At 47.7% G+C, this 18,637-nt stretch overlaps 3 protein-coding genes across 8 annotated transcripts in view; 2 read left to right on the top strand and 1 right to left on the bottom strand.

The window, feature by feature from the left end:
• The window catches only part of DIP2A (disco interacting protein 2 homolog A), a 118,148-nt gene extending 111,758 nt beyond the window's left edge, over positions 1-6,390 (top strand). For 5 of the 6 annotated variants that reach the window (XM_083842341.1, XM_083842339.1, XM_083842340.1 and 2 more), the window contains one exon: positions 1,105-6,390. In XM_083842341.1, coding sequence (XP_083698467.1) covers positions 1,105-1,357 — 253 coding nt within the window. In that variant the 3' untranslated portion in view covers positions 1,358-6,390. The remainder of the gene's footprint in view (positions 1-1,104) is intronic. The other variant, XM_083842345.1, reaches the window with a different exon arrangement.
• LOC310901853 (uncharacterized protein) lies at positions 3,362-6,390 on the top strand (the record flags this gene model as incomplete). Its single annotated transcript, XM_083842348.1, has 1 exon — positions 3,362-6,390. One exon carries the CDS (start codon positions 3,362-3,364, stop codon positions 4,634-4,636), a length of 1,275 nt encoding a protein of 424 aa, XP_083698474.1. The 3' UTR covers positions 4,637-6,390.
• Positions 6,391-9,176: 2,786 nt separating this feature from the next.
• S100B (S100 calcium binding protein B) lies at positions 9,177-17,737 on the bottom strand. The gene is made up of 3 exons (XM_083842349.1): positions 12,387-17,737; positions 10,594-10,746; positions 9,177-10,103 (listed from the first exon to the last, which is right to left on the bottom strand). The coding sequence occupies exons 2-3, from the start codon at positions 10,729-10,731 to the stop codon at positions 9,963-9,965; spliced, it is 279 nt and encodes a 92-aa protein (XP_083698475.1). The 5' UTR covers positions 10,732-10,746; positions 12,387-17,737; the 3' UTR covers positions 9,177-9,962.
• Between the last annotated feature and the right edge of the window lie 900 nt (positions 17,738-18,637).

Raw genomic sequence — 18,637 nt, 5'->3', positions numbered from 1 at the left:
TGCAGCGCTACAGGCTTGGGGCAGAGTGACTCAAAAGCTGTGCAGAGGAAAAGGACCTGGGCGTGCTGACTGATGCTCGCCTGAACATGAGCCGGCAGTGTGCCCAGGTGGCCAAGAAGGCCCATGGCATCCTGGCTTGTATCAGGAATAGTGCAGCCAGCAGGACCAGGGAGGTTGTACTCACCCTTGTACTCAGCTCTGGTGAGGCTGCACCTTGAGTACTGTGTTCAGTTTTGGGCCCCTCACTACAGGAAAGACATTGAGGCCCTGGAGTGTGCTAAGATAAGGGCTACGAAGCTGGTCAGGGGCCTGGAACACAAGTCCTATGAGGAGCATCTGAGGGAGGTGGGGTTGTTTAGTCTGGAGAAGGGGAGGCTTGGGAGAGACCGTATTAATCTCTACAACTACCTGAAACAAAGGTGTGGGGAGCTGTGGGTCGGCCTCTTCTCACTGATAACTAGTGATAGGGCTAGAGGGAATGGCCTCAAGTTGTGCCAGGGGAGGTTCAGGTTGGAAATGAGGAGACATTTCTTCTCAGAAAGAGCAGTCAGGCACTGGAACAGGTTGCCCAGGGAAGTGTTGGAGTCACCAACCCTGGGGGTGTTTAAGGAAAGGTTGGACATGGTGCTTAGGGACATGGTTTAGTGGGTGACATTGCCGGTAGGGTGATGGTTGGACCATATGATCTTGGAGGTCTTTTACAACCTTAATGATTCTATGATTCTCTGAATCTCTGGAAATTTATAAAAGTACATTAACAGCAAGCATGCACACAGTGACTGTGAAATCTTAATGGTACTTAGGTTAATACATAAGTGTAAAGGACTTTTTAAATACATGATTGCATGCATATAAGAGAAAAAGACCCACTGACAGTTTTTACAGAGACAATTTGAGAAACAGTTTGCAGAGAATATCCCAAGAAGTTACAGCTTTGATATCTCTTGATTTATACATATTCATATTATTATATTGCTTTTTCACATTACTTACATTGTTCAAGTCCTTACACAAATTATTTGCAGTAAGTCTGTCTTTGGTAGCTTCCGTTGACAGTGGTTCGTTTTCTTTCTCTCACCATTAATATTTATATCCTGCCAACAGTGCTGTATTTACATGGACCAACTTGCTTGTGGTGGTTGTGGAATTAGAAGGCTCAGAACAAGAAGCATTGGACCTGGTTGCATTGGTAACAAATGTGGTTCTGGAGGAACATTACCTCATAGTAGGTGTTGTAGTCATTGTGGACCCAGGTGTCATTCCTATCAATTCCCGTGGTGAAAAACAACGAATGCACTTGAGAGATGGATTTTTAGCTGACCAGCTGGATCCTATTTATGTTGCCTACAACATGTGAAACCAGAAAATCACAAGGCTAAAGCACCAAAATCTAGGGACTTTCTGAATAGCATCTGAATTCATTTGTTATGTTTTTAAAACTGTTGAAAAACTTAGGAAAATGGAGATACTAATCTTCACAGACCTTCACTTTGCAGATTGCATTTAATTTCATAAATCCATTATAGCAGTTATTGCTGTCTTAGAATGGAGAATTTACTGGAATTCCTGAAGGAAACTTATGAGAACTATCATGGACCAATGTGTTTTGTTTTTTTACAATAATTATGAATGTCAGTACTTGATGCACTGCATAAAGGGACATAAGGCGGGGTGGGAGAGTACACCAGCTGTGAGGAGGACTTTTGGAAATAATACTGAAAGTTGTGAAAAAACATTTGGAGTTAACCCTCCATGAGATTGTTTGCAATATATTGGTAGTACCTGGGTTGGGACATAACTTTCAAGATTGCACACATCTCTAGCATATTCTCCTACTGTACTGATAGGAATTCTGCACATAATTCAGGTTTAAAAATGCAGCCTTTTTATTTTAAATCACTGATTCATCCCTATTCAGAAGAAACAAGTTCATTCCAATTCCAGATTCAATCTAACAAGAGTTATGCTGCTGTTCAGCTTTTTTGTACCAAGCAAAAGCAAATACTGCATCTGTAACAAGGTTACATATTGTGCCATGCTAAACTCTGTAATGCTATGAACTTTATAATAAAATATTAAATTAATACTCAGTTTTAACTACTTGATGCAGGAGCCTTCACTGCTCTTGCTGTTGTAACTTCATGCTAAAAGTTGCTTGTTTTCATAGCATTAGTTGTTAATTACGGCCCTGCATAACACCAAGTATTTAAGAACTCATTCCAAAGCCAATAGTCTCTGAATTGTTTGTAGAAATGTTTACAAAGCATGATCTTACAGTATGTTTTCCATGAATATCCTGTGCTAAAACTTAGGATAGTAATTTTTTCCACCATGGAAAAGATATTCAGTGTTAGGTGGATCTGCTATGGTACAAGCCTTCATCTTTTAGTTCAGTTTAGACAGACCTTCTGTTCAAGCTGAAATAGCCAGGTGGTTGAGTCACACTGACTAAATACAGTTTTGAAATTTCTGCCTGATCTATTACTGCAGTGAACCTAATTCAGAAAGAGAATGTGAAGTTATTCAAATACTTCATGTGTTTGAAGGTAAGTAAGAGACTAGCAAATAATTATTTTTATAGAGTTAATAAGGAGTTTGAGCTACGTTGTTTTTTTGGTTTTTTTTAGTAATGCTTGGGTTTGGCAAAAGAGCCAGGTTTTTCTGCAAGGCAATTTTGCCTGGATCAGTGCCTAAGAAAGATGGATATCAATATCCTGATAAGAGGATATCAAATGACTCTTGGTCGAATGAACTATAAAATCTTCTACAAAGTGCTTTCATATATAGTAGTTCTTTGCCCTCATGGTGTTTGACTGTGGTGTATTATAGAGCTGCATACCCTACTATGACTGTAATTATGTACAGCATGTGTGTAACTTATTGTCTAAGTACAGCAGCCTTTAGCAGTGGACTGTGGGACACTCCTCATAACACAACAGCTGGCAAAAAAAGAAAAAAACTACCTAACCCCAATTTGAATGTTGTAGTTTTTTAGCAAATAAAACATTGTAAGATTTTTGTATTGAGATATTGGTTGACAGTGAGACAAGTTGCCTTGTAAAGTAAGACTTAAAAAGCATTAAACATTTCAAAACAGCTCTTGAAAATCTGACTTGCTGAATGTTGACACTTATGCTGTTAGATCAAAAACTAACTTGTTTACAGTACACAGTTTTCACCTGTATTTTGGACAGTTCAGTGCTTGAAGATCTTTTACTAAAAAATACATATATATATATATTTACAATTGCTTTACAATTAAAGCAATTAAACAGCCTCAGTGCTGCATTTCATGTTTTCACTGAGTTCTGCGGGGAGAGCAGCGTACTTCACCAGAAAATAAAATGCTATCTGGTGTGGCATGAAGACCCCTCTCCTGCGGGCTGAAAGCTCTCCGGACTGCGTTTATCCTCCGCTGTGCGCAGGGCTGGCAAGAAGGGCGAATGGGGGCGAGCGAGGCTTGGGGCGTTATAGCCGCGCCCCGAGGCTGGAGGGTGCCGCCCGCTCCACACCGCCACGGCTCCATCTTGAAACCCCCCCGCTGGGGGCGCTGCGGCTCCTCCCCAAGATGGCCGCCGGGGCGCCGCTCCCCGGCGTCAGCAGCGGGCGCCGCGGCGCGCAGGGCGGTGCCATGGTGCCGGCGGCGAGGCCGCACGGGTGCGAGCGGTGCGGGAAGGCGTTCGCGCAGGCCGGCGCCCTCGCCAAGCACCGCCGCGTGCACACCGGGGAGAAGCCGTACCGCTGCCCCGTCTGCGGCAAGGCCTTCGCGCTCTCCTCGGGGCTGGTGCTCCACAAGCGCACCCACACCGGGGAGCGGCCCCACGCCTGCCCGCTGTGCGGCAAGGCCTTCATCTCCTCCTCGCACCTCGCCCTCCATCTGCGCTCCCACACGGGCGAGAGGAAGTACAGGTGCCCTGCCTGCGGGAAGCTCTTCCTCCAGTCCTCCCACCTGGCACGCCACAAGGCCATCCACACTGGCGAGCGGCCCTTCAAGTGCGAGGACTGCGGCAAGCACTTCGGGCGTGCCTCGCACCTCCAGACCCACCGCCGCGTGCACACGGGCGAGAGGCCCTTCAAGTGCCTGCAGTGTGAGAAGGCCTTCACGCAGAAGGCGGGGCTGGTGCTCCACGTCCGCCTGCACACAGGGGAGAGGCCCTACAAGTGCAACAAATGCGGGAAGAACTTCCGCTCCTCCGCTCACCTTGTCTCACACCAGCTTCTCGAGTCTGGTGAGAGGAACTTCAAGTGCTCTACCTGTGGGAAGGCCTTCAAGCAGGCCTCGTCCCTCAAGCAGCACCTGAAGACCCATGAGGTGCGTGAGCCTCACCGCTGCTCGGTCTGCAGTCGAGCCTTTTCCAGGTCCTCATACCTCCAGCTTCACATGAGAACACACAGCGGTGAGCGGCCGTACCACTGCTTGGTGTGCAACCGGACGTATGCCAAAATCTCCACTTTTGAAAAGCACTGTAAAAAGCACCAGCAGGAAGAGGAGAGGTCCAATGTCAGACCTGGTTCAGTGACCACCAGGGCAAAAGCACTGGCTGAAAAAAAGACTCAAGAACTGCAGCACCAAGATGACGACTGTGAGCAACCTCACCAGGCTGACGTAAGGCGGCAGCAGGAGGAAAGGCTGTAAGAGTTACTAAAATGAGCTGCTCCTTGTCCTCCGCGATGTGACTGGGGAGAGGTACTGTCTGGTTTAATTTTTATTGAATGAAAATGACATGCTGCAGCAGTGCTCTCCCAGAGAGCATTTCCAAATGGACTTCTTCCTCTGACTTGGAGATTCAGCGCAAACGCTTTTTTGGGGCATAGCAGATAGGTAGAAACTTGCAGAGGCTGCCTGCAGCCAGTGTCATATGCAGAACTCTGTGTTATGGAAGGGCTCACCCTATTCATGTGCCCTGGTGAATGTTTTTACACAAGCAGCACTATCTAACACTGACTTCCAAAGGTTTCTGAGCAACTGAAGCACCTGCTTTTACAGAGAGTGATAAATGGATACTTCTGTGTATGTGAGAAATAAATTAAGTTGTAGTTTCTTAAATGAAGATAGATTTCATTTGAAGAGGAAAGGGAGGTGGCACACCCACAGAAAACAGATGGGTACCAACAGAGGGTTTAGGAAACACGCAAGAATTTTTCCTGTGAAGTGTGATTTGTTTTTAAAAGCATTGTACATAGCCAGAAGATTGCAACTTAGCCTTTTTCATTTTTCTGTTAATTACAAGGCTTGTACATAGTATCCAGATACTGCTGCACTGCGTGTTTTATTGTGACATTACCAAAGCAGCTTAACTCATCAAATCTAATGAGGACAGGTTTAAAAAATCCATATTTTTTTATTTTAGACTAAATTAGTGGGCATGGAAAACACCGTAACAAACAAATGGTAAGCCCTGTTTTCTCCTGAATTAAGAAATTGTAATTGGTTAAGCAAGCTGGTTATCATACTGAGGGAATGATGGAAGTTGTGGTGAAAGGGTTGCTGTAAAAGCAGAATTTTCAAATATACCGGTGTGTTAGGTGGGATTCCAGTGACTACTGAATAATTCTGTAAACATTAAGAAAAGCACCGTTAATGCAGCAATGTTCTTTCTGAGCTAGCACTTTGTACTGACTTTTTATAAGCTTTATGTCATTCTAGAAACAGTACTGTGAGGCTATTTTAAGCCTTTATTTGTTGCTTACTATTACCCAGGAATGTATTATAGCAGAAAAAAAGGAAGCACTGAATTAATTTTAAATGCGTGTTCCTAATTTTCTGTAGAGTTAGTGATTTTTTAAAGTGAACTATTTTTTCCCTGCTATTGTGTGAATACATGTATTTTGCACTTCAAGGATCTTAAAGCATCTGGTTTTGGTTTCTGCAGCGTATTCATAACTGTGTTCTAGCAATTTTATGAAAGAAAAAGGGAATTAATGAAAGCTTGCACGTTTAAAGCATTTAAAGTATTGTAGTGTATCCGGTCAGAAATCATGTTAGTGGATAATAGAGCTGAATTACATCTAACTAGTTTACAGTTAATGAAACTGCAGCTTTTTTCTTTTTTTTTTTTTTTTTAACTTCTTGCACTTTGGGATTTATTTGATGCTGGCTATACTAAGATATAACTCTTATTGTTGAATTAATATTTATATTTAGCTGGTTAACATACTTTTAGTATTTACATGGCCAGACACTTTAAATGAGATGTTTCTAAGTCAGAGTTTCTTGTCATGACAAATTCTAATGCAATTTTTTGCTACAGTCTTCAGATGTTGTTGTGTGACCAATGTTGCTGTTTAGAAGGAACACACTGTGTTTTATTTACAGTTCTGTTATGCCAATGCCGTAAAAGCAGAGTTCTATCATTTTGTATTTCAATACATGTTATTATTAAAATAATATACACTGTCTTTTCTTTTCCTCTGGTCACTTTTAAAATTCTCTTCTCACTTAAAATAAGAGCTTGCTTATAGAGATGACAAACATTTGCTAGTTCTGTTATTCCTTAAAACTTAGCTTGTCAAGGTAACTGTAAAACAGCAGTTCGTCTTTATTTCTGGCATTTTTCCTTGCCAAATGTGTACATTAGTGCCACAGTGTCTGTGATTATACTTGTAATGTTGCAGTGGCAGGAAAATACGAAAATAGCCTTAATTGTTTTGGGGTAGGTTTTTTGTTGTTCGGTTATTGAGATTGGTTTTTCTTTTTTTTTTTTTTCTTTTTTTAAAACAACCAAACAGACAAATGGACAAAAACACTTTGCATTTTTCCTCTTCTAGTTTCCTGCTCTGTCAGCTGCCTTCCCCCAGCAATTGGAAATCCACACTATTCAGGATGCAGGATTACCTCAGACTTTGTACAATAAAAGCCGAGAATATTTCAGAATGAAGAAAGTGGGATTATACTCTATTGCCCTGACTGTTGCAGTACAGTAAGTAAAGCTAGGCAAATCCTTTAGATTTAATATCTGGTAGGGGGAATAAATTAGAGTCACAGATCACTCACAGAAATGCTGCCACTTTCTTCTGAAATGTACTTTTCAGCTTAATGTACAGAGAGAGCAGGAATGTGCTTCCATGTCATTTAGACCACCAGGACAGAAGAGCACCTCGCAGCTTGCAGTGTGGATTTTTGAACTTGTGGGAAATGTGGCCCAGTGCTTTGTTTACATGATTGTTTTACTCCATCCAAGAAGGTCAGGAATATTTCTTCTCTGAGGACTGTAAAAGTCCGCATTTGATTTGTGGGAAAACCGTATGGTGTTTTTCTGTTTAAATCTGTTGGGTATATTATTTTCTGTACTCTTAGGATGCAAACTCTATCCTATGACTCTTCTACATTGTTCTAATTTTTGTCAGGGCCTAGAGTGCGCTTCTTCTCCAGGGACAGTGTCAATTGCAGTCCCTGTCTCCCCTCCTGGAGCAGCTGCTGCTGCCTCCGGTGCAATATTAGGATTAAAGGGAGCATAACTTGATTCCTCCTCTGAAAAAGGAGCCTTATTGTTTACATAGAAATTTAAAGCCTGAATTTTCATCAGACCCGTAATTTGGCCAAAATACTGAAGTTCCTTCTATTGGCTTTTTAGCCCAGACGATTACACAACATCTAACCATTGTTTTTTTTAATCTTTTTCCCTAATTTTTGGGTTGTTTTTCCAATTCCTTATCATTCTCTCCAAAGGACTATCTTTAGGCACAATCTCTGTCTCTGGTCTCTGCCCCCATGCTGCTGACTCTTGGAACCCTTAATCCCCATCTCTTCCTGACGTGCTGCTGTGGACTTTGCCTGTCCTGTGTCTGTGGTGTGTCTGTGCTGGCCTCCCTTCTTCTCAGTGCTTCGCAGAGCCTTTCTTCTGATTAACAGTCTCGGTCCTTTGTTGGCCATCCCGAGACAAGCCACCACCCCCGACAGGAAGACATATGCTCTTCCTCCCTCATGAGAGGCACCAGCTCTGCTGTGCCTTCTGTGTAAGGCGAAGCTCCTGTTTATTTCCAGCCATGGTGTTGCTAAGGCAGGATCAGTCTTACTGCCAGAAATGTGTGTGCAAACCTACTGTTTTGCTCTCATTGCTGGGCAGGGGACAAGACAGCCTGCCCTGTGTCTTTCCAGATGTTGCACTGCAGTTCTCTGCTGCTGCAGTGCTGTGCAGGCTGTCTTGGGGAGGGATTCCTCGTATGCGTGAGCACTGGCAGTGCAGTGGGGCAAAAGGCAGGTGGGTGCCAGACAGCCTCACGTGCAGAGCCTTGTGCAGAGCGTTAAACCACTCCGCTAACCTCAGGTTGAGGTCTGAGACAGGGTTGTGAGCGTTACAGCTCCCCTGACTAACCTTGGGATGCTCTGGGACAGTGTCCTCAGTCATTGTCCTGACACGTGGCCCTAGGTCTGTACAAGTGCTCGAAATGGCTGAAAGAGAGCAGTACCAGGAACTGATGAGGATGTTAAAAATGTGGTAGAAGTAACTTGGATGCTAAACAAGTTCTCAGCAATTGAGTACTACCCTAGCATGGCAAAACTGCCTTTTTAAATTCTTGATGGAGCAAGAGATATCTTTCTTGTATGCATGTCTCTGACTGAGTGTCCTCTTTTGTCCTCTTGAGGAGGCAGATGAGAATAGTTAGGTGGTCTCTGTTGGATAACAAGTCATTCTGCTCATTGAATCTTTATGAAGTAAAACGATGGTGACATCCACAGTCATCTTTATTGTGAATTTATGAGTAGAGATGTTGCTGTGTTGTTCCTATCCGTGAATGCCTAACTTACAGGTGTGTCTGATCTGGATGGCAAGTGCAGACTGAAAAAAGACAGGAGCACAGGCTTCAGGGAAATTGTCCTAGGCTCAGTTTTGGCTCTGCAGAGGCTCATCAGTGCAAGCCCGAGGATGACCCTGTCAGAAGCAGACACATCCTGAATGGCAGCAATCCTGCTGAGGTGCATTGTGTTCCTTTGGCCTCACAGTTTGGGCAGCCTGGCGGAGCACAGTGGTGGCAACAGCCCTGAGCTTTTTGACTGGCAACAGTGGTGTCAGGGAGGAGTTGACGAATCGATGCCCAATTATCAGCCTACTGCCAGTGTGTGCCATAGTGGCACTCCAGGCTGTGTCCTTCAGCCTTTCCCTCTGACAGTGCGTGGTAGCCATAGAGGTGCACGGAGCCTGGGACAAAAGGACACATTTTTCACTAGAGCCCAGTTATGGCCTAGGTAACAAAACATTTTATTCTCGTTGTTTCCACACACTCTGGAGGCTGCAGGTGGTAATGTTGTATGGATTCCCCCTTTTCATTGGGCTGAGCCTGGAGACCTTACCAAGGTGCATCCCAGGCACAGAAACTGCCCCCAGCCCAGGAGCCTCATGTGCTTTCACTTCCAGTTCTGCAGGCTGCTAAAAGCAGGAGGATTCATGGGCAAGAGAAAAGCTTGGTCTGTTACATGGTTATGCTTTGCCTTTCAAACTAGGAGTGTCTCAAGTTGCCAAGAGCTGCATGGTCTCTGCTGAGCCCCTGTGATGGGACTGGGTTAGTACCATGTGCAAGGTGGTCAGAGCCCACAGAAGTCACCAGGAGCCTTTCCATTTAGGCCAGTGGGCTCAGAGACAGGCTTCTGTAACCAGCCCCTCTGCATTACCCTCCCACCTCAGGTCTTGAGTTTTCCTTCTCCTTTTGCAAACAACCCCAGATTGCAGTGGCCACCTGCCTCCAGCCCCATGCTTGTCCCTTGCATACGGCAACAGGGAGTGAGTTTGAGGTGAGGCATTCATGCACACTGCATCCAACCCGGTGGGCACTGGTCAAGAGGCTTTCCTGAGCCACCTGGGTGTTTCTACTCACAAAGCTGCAGAACTTAATAAGCTGCTTAAGACTAGCACAAGCTTAACTCCAAGGAGCCCCTAAGCATACCCAGTCTTTCCCCAGGAGACGTGGTACTGCTCTGCATCTCTCCAGCTTCAGTGGGAGGTGCTCAGCTGCTTCCCACTGGCTCACTCATGCTCAAAGAACTCATGGCAAGCAGCGGTGACCATGGCGATGAAGGCTACAAACTCCTGGAAGTCACACTCTGCATCCCCATTGCTGTCCAGCGCCTCCATGACTTTGTCCACAGTCTCCTGGTCTTTGATCTCCTGAAGGGATAGAAACAGACAGCCGAAGCTGGGGAGGATCAAAGCGAGGCCTGGACAGTAAGATGTCCCTGTTTCTCGGCCACTCCTATGGCTGAATGTCTGTTCAGACACATCCCTAACAGTTCGTTGCTGCTTTCTGTGCTTTCTGTGCCTGCAGCTACATCTGCGCAACAGCAGCCCTACTGAACTGGAAATTGCAGCCACAGGAGTGCTGGTGGGAAGGGGCATCTTGAGTCCCATGGGGCAAGGCTATCACCTTCCCAGGGAAGAAAATGTATCTAGTTGCAACCCAAATCCCCAGCCCCAACACAGGCTGTTGCCCTTGTCCAGGCACCTCTTGCTCCTGTGGAGCTGTAGTGAAGTGTTTCACGCACTCCTGCGTGAATAAACCCTTTCCCCTGTACTTGCTTCTCACAGGAGACAAGCTAGCAGAGCCAGCAGCTGCTTCGCATGGCTCAGTCAAGCATGCATTGTGGAGGGCAATACTCACACCAAGGAAATGGGTCAACTCATTGTTAATGAGCTCCTTCAGCTCTGATTTCTTCAGCTTGTGCTTGTCTCCCTCTTTCCCTGAGTACTGGTGGAAAGCATCAATGACGGCGATCATGGCCTTCTCCAGCTCAGACATGGTCACGGTGCAGTCCTGAGGACAGAGGGAGGCGATGGGTGCATTAGCCTAGTCAAGCTGCAGTGATGCCTTTTGCTGTGCAAGTGTGCTGCCCTGGGCTGCCCCCCAGCGTCAGCAGTGTCAGACCCTGCACTCCAAGAATGTTGCAGAACAGCCCCCCCCAGCTGCTCTCACTTCAGGGAGGAAGATCCCAAGAGACCTTGGCTCCATCTCTGAGAGCCCTGGAGTCAAGGAGAGCTACAACACAAGCAGTGCCTGTAATGGTCCATCCCCGGAGCGGGCACATACCCTGGGACCGACGTGAGTTAGGCACCTTGGGTCTCTGTTGTGAGCAGAGCATAGAACAGAAATTGAGGACGAGAGAGATGGCAAAGCCCTGGGGGCTTCCAGCAGACGTTCCTGCATTTCCCGTACATGCAGAGACAGCTGTCAGATGGGATGGGATTATCTGTTAAACCTGTGCTGTTGATGCCCTTTGGGAAATTCTACGCGTACAAGAAACGGGCTGCAGGAGCATAAAGCACTGGTCTGTGCCCGGGACTGGGGCTTCATCCTGATTCCCCTGCTGCCACACGTTCCAGGCTGTGCAGCTGGAGCATCTCTTCCAGGTCTTGCTATGGTTTGGCTCCATCTCAGCCCAAGTACCTGGCACTCCTTGTGTGAAGAGGAGGGAAACCTGCTGTCAAATGACTCAACACGAATCAAAGTGCAGCAGGAACTGGATGGTGCAAACTATTTCTTTATGCCATTTTCTCAGTTGATGAAAAATGCATTTATTTAATCATGCATGTTGTCGCCTCACCTATTCTTTGGTTCCTGCTGCTTAGCCCATTGCTTTGCCCTGCTTGTTTGGAATGGGAGCAGGCAACGAGGTGAATTTCCGAAACACTTTGCTTTCTACTTCCATGACATATGCCCTTGCCTCTGCCTTTTCTTGCCTGCAGTTACATTTCCAACTGAATAGTCGGGGGGATGCAGGCAGGAGTCAATTTTGGTGGGTGCCAGTGGGAAAAAAATAAAGACATCTCTTAACTTCTTTCCTCCTGCACTTCATCTGGAGACCTTCTCAGGAATATTAATAATTGCAGCATTTTCTGCAGATTTCTGAAACAGCCAAACCCAAGATATTCTGAAGGGGAGAAATGCAAAAGCACCCAAAGCTGTTGAATATACTGACACTAGGGGGAAAAAAGCAAGCGACCATCCAACAACAAAAAAAATTGTCTGACACTCATTTAGTAATGAGCCTCTGCCCTGGTGCCTGGCTCCTGTTTCATCAGTGCCTGGCCTGATGCAGAAGGCACTGAATGTCATCCTGCAGCCTGACTGTCCAGCAGATGCCCTCCCCTCTGCAGCAGTTATGTCTGAACTGCAAGGCTGTTTCCAGTTAGAAAACGTTTCTGAAGTATTTAATTTATGCATCCTAATAGCCACTCATGTGTTTACGTCCTGCCTGCACCAGGCTGAGCCAGTAGCCAGCAGCACTGCCTGTTTCCCATCCACTGGACCCAGGATTATTTCAGCTCCTCGATGGTATCCTGTGTGAGGGCAGAGCTCTACTCCAGCACAGCAGTCCCCGAGCCGCTCCCTCCCACAGCACCAGCTTGCCGGCTCCGACAGCGAAGCACCTGCCCTGCGTCCCCAGCCCCTCTCACCTCCCTGCTGACGGCGGAGCTGCAGCTCAGCGATGGTCAGGAACACGGCCGGGGCCCTGGCACCTGCTGGCTTCTTATGCCTGGGGGCGGAGAGCCCTGAGCCGTGCCGCAGCGCCTGTGGCACCAATGGTAGCTCGACGCGGGGGTGTCCCGAGCTGCAGACCCGCACTGCGCAGAGATGCACACAGTAAGGCTTTGAGTGGCTGCTGGGCCACAGCAGCTGGCCGTGGGAGCTGCTGCAGAGAAAGCCGCTGTTGTGAGGAGGGAAAAAAAAAAAAAAAACAGGCAGTCAGCAGCAGAGCCAGCCTGGCAGCATCTCTGGTGCTGCAGCTTTCACCCATAGTAAAGGCTATAGGTTGTGAGCAGCAGCTGGGTCAGGGTCTCCACAGTGGGGCTGAGGTTCCCCAAAGCCAGAGCCAACCACGTGGGAAGGATGGAGCCCCCCCTTTTCTTTTGAACCCTGTCCCTGGGCTGCAGCACCCTCTGAGACAGAAACTTTTCATTGTGTGTGTCAGAAGTTTCTCTTGCTGCAGTTTGTGTCTCTGGCCTCTTGTCCCTTGCTGGGCACCTCTGAGATGGGTCTAGCTGTGTCTTCTTTGTGACGCCCTTTAGTCTTAGGGACAGCAAGAACCTTTACATGGGGGGAGATGACTGTATCAGGCTGCAAGTGTGGAACGACAAAGTTGGTAGCAGCTGCAGTTCCTTTCTGATGCATGTAACTGACAGATGGTGCCAAATCCCAGGACTTGACCTCCCGCAGACTCACAAAAAGCTTCACTGAAGCTTCAAAGGGCGCTTTCCTGAGGCTGTCACCCAGCCAGGAGCTGTGTCTCCATCCTTCTGTTTGGGGGCCAGCACGAGCCCATGGTGTACCCACTGCCTGCTCACGGCCACCCGCCCGCTCAGAAATCACCCACCAGACACAGCACCCACCGCAGGGACTTTTATTCTCAAGCACAAGCTGTAGGCTGCCATTCCCAGCAGAGCGGCTCCGCGCCTTGGTGCCCAGCCCTGAGGGAGGCGAGGCCCCGTGTGGGACCCTGGCAGCCCGGTGGGGATGGAGAGCTGCAGGGGAGCCGCTGAGGAGCAGCAGGAGCAGGGAGCAAATTAATTTCCCCAGTGTTAGACCTGAGTACATTGACACTAGATGTAGACCTGACCACGGAAAGTTTTGCATTTATGGCATTGCAATCTGCTGCAGTTAGTGCTCTCATAGGACTGGCAGGGCTAGGAGGCAGTGGTGTTTCCAAAGATGAAATCGTTTGTCAGCAATGTTGCAATGTGCTATTTTCTAAGGATAACTGTATTGACGTAAGAGCTTGGGTGTAAGTGGTGCTCTCAGCCAGCAGGAAAGAAAGTGTTTTTCTCCATCAATAACAATTTGATTTTGGGAGATATCCTAGCTCAGTAACTGGCCAAGAAAAGCATCAAAGCACATCATTTCTAGTCAGAGACAACAAGCTCAAAGCTCTGCCTCGTTCTTCCATTTTCTGATGTCATTCCTGATGTTAAAACAGACCTTTGTTAAAATGGAACAGAAAAACGAGTATTTGGCAGATCAAAACCTGAACAGTCTTGGAATTCTCTTCCCTGCTTATTCTTATGACCCCAAGTCATTCTGACATATATTTTACAGGGAAAGATCTGCTGCACTGGTAGATAGCGTAGTAAGGAGCAGCAGGATTAGGTGCGAACACCAGAAACCTTGGCTGTTTCCTGCTTCTACAAATGAGCAGCTCCAGGTGACTTCCCAGATCCTCACCCAGGATCACTACATAGCACACAACACCATCCTGCTCTGGGTCCTCTCCAACCTGGCCTGGAGGCCTGGGCACAGGTGCCAGACTGTGCCAGGCTGGGAGCTTGTGTTCATCTCCACATTTAAATTTACCCACTTCCATGCTGTGCAAAGAACCGCTTCCATTATTTTAAAACTCATGGCCCTGGTCTTTCAAGAAGAGGCTGTGACCTTGGGGCTTTTTTCCTCAGGGTCACTGCTTTTTTTGCCAGAGCTTTGGGCCAATGCCTTCAGAGAAACAGAGGGTTTTACATAGCCTGAGGCCGAGCGTGATATTTCAACCCTCTCCTTGTCTCCCTCTTCCCAGTAAAACACAATGTGAGCTCTTCATAGCAGGCCCTGGGAGAAAAGCCAGTGTATTTCTTTGTGTCTCTGGCGTGTGTGGCACCAGGCTCTGCCAGACCACGAGACAAAGGCTGGTGGTCATTGAACTGAGAGAAGAAAGTAATGAAAGGAGAGGAATTTGAGTGGGAGGGGGAAGATGTTTCTGCCTCTGCAGGGTTGTGCTTACAGTCCTAGCATATTGGAAGTGGGATTCTGCAGGTTCCCCAGCTCTGTGCCTTGGTCACCGTGTGTGTATTTGAGCCAACAAATACATTGGCCAGAGATGAGCTGGGAGCCTAGTGGGAAGCCCTAGAAGCACAAGCACCCGCACACATCTGAGAATGGGGCTGGTGCCCATGGAACTCTGTGGATGGAGGCAAGGGAGGGGTCTCAATTCAGTGCCCTGCACATAGGTTCAGGGCCTCTTCAAGTACCTGATGTGTGTTCTCCCAGCACAACCACGCATCATGTTTGCAAAGGAACAGCTCTGGACTCCAGTGCTGGCGCACCAAATAGCCTCCCTTTGGTAGTTCTCGTGAAAAGCACCAAACAGTTCTGCTGCCACTGCAAATTCTCTGAAGTTGAAAACACTGGGATGCTGTTACCTCAGCCGAAACATGGCCTTGAGCTTAGGTCATTTCCTGGCTGAGTCAAAAGGACTATTCTAGGTTTATTAAAAATATATGAATTTGTTCTCCATGAAATTGGCCCTGAGAGAAGGCATTACAGCATCAATTTGCAGTGTCCCTCCTGCACCTGGTGCAGAGAGCAACCCCAGAAGGAGAGGACTGCAGGGGGTATAAAGAGGGAAGGTGTGCTGGTGCTGAAGGCTCACATCCTTGCAGCTCACATCCAAGCCACAATAACCGGCACAGAGGAAACCAAGTGGCATGGTGTTTTTTTTTTTGTTGTTGGTTTGGTTTGGTTTGGTTTGGTTTGGTTTGGTTTGGTTTGGTTTGGTTTGGTTTGGTTTGGTTTGGTTTGGTTTTTTTTGAAGGTGCTTCTAAAATACCTGCGTTTCTGTTGAAAATACTGTGGCTACCAGTGAGTGATTCAGGTCTACCTTCTGTCAAAGCAGAGATGACTATATTTAGACCATGTTTTGTAAAATTCCTTTGATCAGATCCCTAAATCCCTTTTAAAACAAACTAGATGATATCCCATGGCTTTAAAGTACCTTAGCAATTTTTGGTATAGAAACATAACAGGTAACAATTGGCAGATGATGCCTTCTGAAGTGAGTCTCATGTTCTAGACTGCACTAAAAGGGGGAAGTTGTGGTATTTGCTTTTTTGAGCTGACTGCATCCTCGCCTCAGAAGAACACTTTCAGCTTCTAATGTCTCTGCCAAGCAGAGCTCTCACAAACAGCAGGAGCAGAGCACTACCCTGTTAACTCTGATCTAAACCTCAGAAATGTAGACACTGTTATAAAAATAATGCCTAGTTACCAGGAGTTTGGCAAGTAAAGTTTCATAACTAAATCAATTTTCAAGGCAGATTGATTTTTATATAAAGACAGAATAATAAATGGTTCACCTTCCATCACTGACTTTAGGCAAGTATCACCAGAAATTATCTGAAGATTTTGGCAGCCACAGGGAACTGGAGCTCCTGACAGGAAGCTCATCTCAGGCAGATCATTATGACAACTTTTTTTTTTTTTCTTTCAACCAAAATAAATAGGCTAAGCCCCAAATACATCACCCATATCAGTGTTTCAACCAACTGCATCCATTTAAACTGTGCAAAAGAAGCTCCACAGCTCTCCCTAGTGAGGACTGTCAGTACAAGAGTGGAAGTGTTTCTGAGCACAGGTTGAAGATGATGTTTTCCTTACACAGCAACCCCCCAGGGAGTACTCCAGCCCTGCTAAGTCATTCAGACAAAATTACACTACTAATGAATGCACCCACGGCTGAACCTGTGTGTGACTTAAGCCTTATTTATAGAATAAATACCAAATTATTTATCTAATTTCTAAGTAAAATTAATAAAATCACTGTATTCTTCCCAGGTAATCCCTGCTCTTATGCAGGACGTGAGTGAAAAGCTATTTGCTAGCAGAGGAGTATATAAAATTCAACTTATAGTGTGTGTGTGTGTATATATACGGCCGTATGTATTAATTCACAGGCATGTTTCTGTCCCGGGTTGCTGATGAGTGGCACATTTGGAAGTAGAGTTTGCGCCCCTGCTGCCCCTCCCTTGCTCCCCAAGGCTCCAGGCACTGCTTTGTGACGCACTGCACAGCCACAGTCCCTGCCTCCCAGGCATTAAAATCAAGGTTGGACGTTAATTACAAGTTTTTATGGCAATGAGTTTGGGCTTTTTAACCTGAACTTCCCACTGTCTCAGGTTTGCTCTGATGTCACCTCTGCAGTACAAGGAAATCAAGGTCAGCAGGAATAGATTTTATTGCCAGATTTAAATTAGTATGCATTGAATCCCCACCCAGCTCTTTCAATAAACGACAGCAGCAAGTAAAGCATTCCTGGCTCACATGCCTCCTTTCAATAAGTTTTTACAGTGGGTGTTACAGAAACTGTACATATCCTTGGAGGGAGCGATACAGTATAAGAACTGTGTTTGCAGGAGGAAAGGGGAATTTATCCATGCTGAGGACACATACTTCAAGTCATTGTCCCCATGGCCCTGGGATGGGACAGCAGGACACATGGCATAGGGTGTGGGGTGGGGAGGAACAGACAGCCTGGCACATCTCCGTCACTGGGTCTGATGGCAGATGTCACTTCTGCCCTCACACTGTGGCAGTACCTGAGCTCAACCTGTTTGTGGGGGTCATCAGCTGGGCCCCGAGCCCCCTGCCCTGCAGCAGCCCCTGTGGGGATGTGACCCCCACACACTGGCTCCCAGGCACATCACCTGTGCTGGGGGCACCACGCCAGGGTTCATGGCAGGGACACCTGACTCAACCCATCACCTGACGCCAGCACTGAGGCCACCACCCATCCTCACCCTAACCCTGACTCTGTTTCTCTAAGGGCTGGCAGACCTTTGTGCCCAGTACTGTATGCGACATGTCTGTACTCCAGCATCTCCATAGTTACATGCAACACTAACAAAACAGTTTATGGGGGTCACACCTGCCTGTCACACCCTTGTACTCCAGGCAGGGCCCTGTATTTAAGGGGTGCCCGAAGGCCAGCCCCACCACCTTGGGCTGCTGTACGAGATTGACAGTCGGAGCTACAGTGCTTTCAGACGGGGCTGTTCTGCAGCATAGGTAAATGGAAGCAGTCCCTGAGGTAGCAGTGTCTGGGTGGGTGGGTGGGTGGCTGGGGGGGCAAAGGGCACCAGGGCTGGCACTGGCCCAAGATGCACTGCCCGCAGTTGGGCACAGGCTGGGCACAGGCTCAGCATATTCCCTGGTGCCTGGAGAGGAGGTGTTGGGCTGGGGTTGGTTTAATGATGGAAACTGTGTGCCTGGGTTGTGCCAGGTGTTGCAGGGGCGAGGGCAGTTGTTCTCAGGGTCTCCAAAAGGGATGGGATGGCTGTGGGGAACTGCAGAGGCCCCAGCCCAAGCGTTGCCTCTGTGCCTGGGGCATGTGGGGCTTCACCTGAGACGGTGGCTCATGGCTACCCCCAGAAATGCAGTGCCCCAGGGGAAGCTCTGCACCATGGCTGTGCACTGTGGTAGAGCACTGACAGAACCTGTTTTTCCCTCGCAGCTCAAAGGCCGTGAGAAGATGTCAGCCCCCCACCCAGGTGAGCACCCATGGGTCCGGGTCCAGGCTGTGGGCAGCGCTCACTGTGGGGGCTTCGGGAAGGACTTGGTGCATCACAGGCACATACACTCCCAGGCTGCTCCTGCCCCACGTCCCCATTGCACTGCCAGGGGACCTGGTCCTGCTAGGTGCAGGAAAGCCCCTTGCAGTAGCCAGGGTGGTGCCAGGAGGTGCTGTGTGTACCAGGAGAGCCCTGTGGCATCACCTCAGTTCCTGATGTGTTTCCTCTTCCTGCAGGACCACACGGAGGGCCACCACCACCACATCCTGGGCCTGGCGTGCCAGGGGGGCCACCGCACCCAGAGCCTGGAAAACCTCCTGCTCCACATGGACCGCCAGGCCCCCACCCGCCGGGCCCCCACCCACCAGGCCCCCACCCAC

The sequence above is a fragment of the Anser anser genome (genome assembly GCF_964211835.1).
Source record: "Anser anser genome assembly, chromosome: 6".
Taxonomy (NCBI): domain Eukaryota; kingdom Metazoa; phylum Chordata; class Aves; order Anseriformes; family Anatidae; genus Anser; species Anser anser.
Note: the sequence above shows the minus strand (reverse complement) of the source record. Positions and strands in the feature narration are given on the sequence as shown.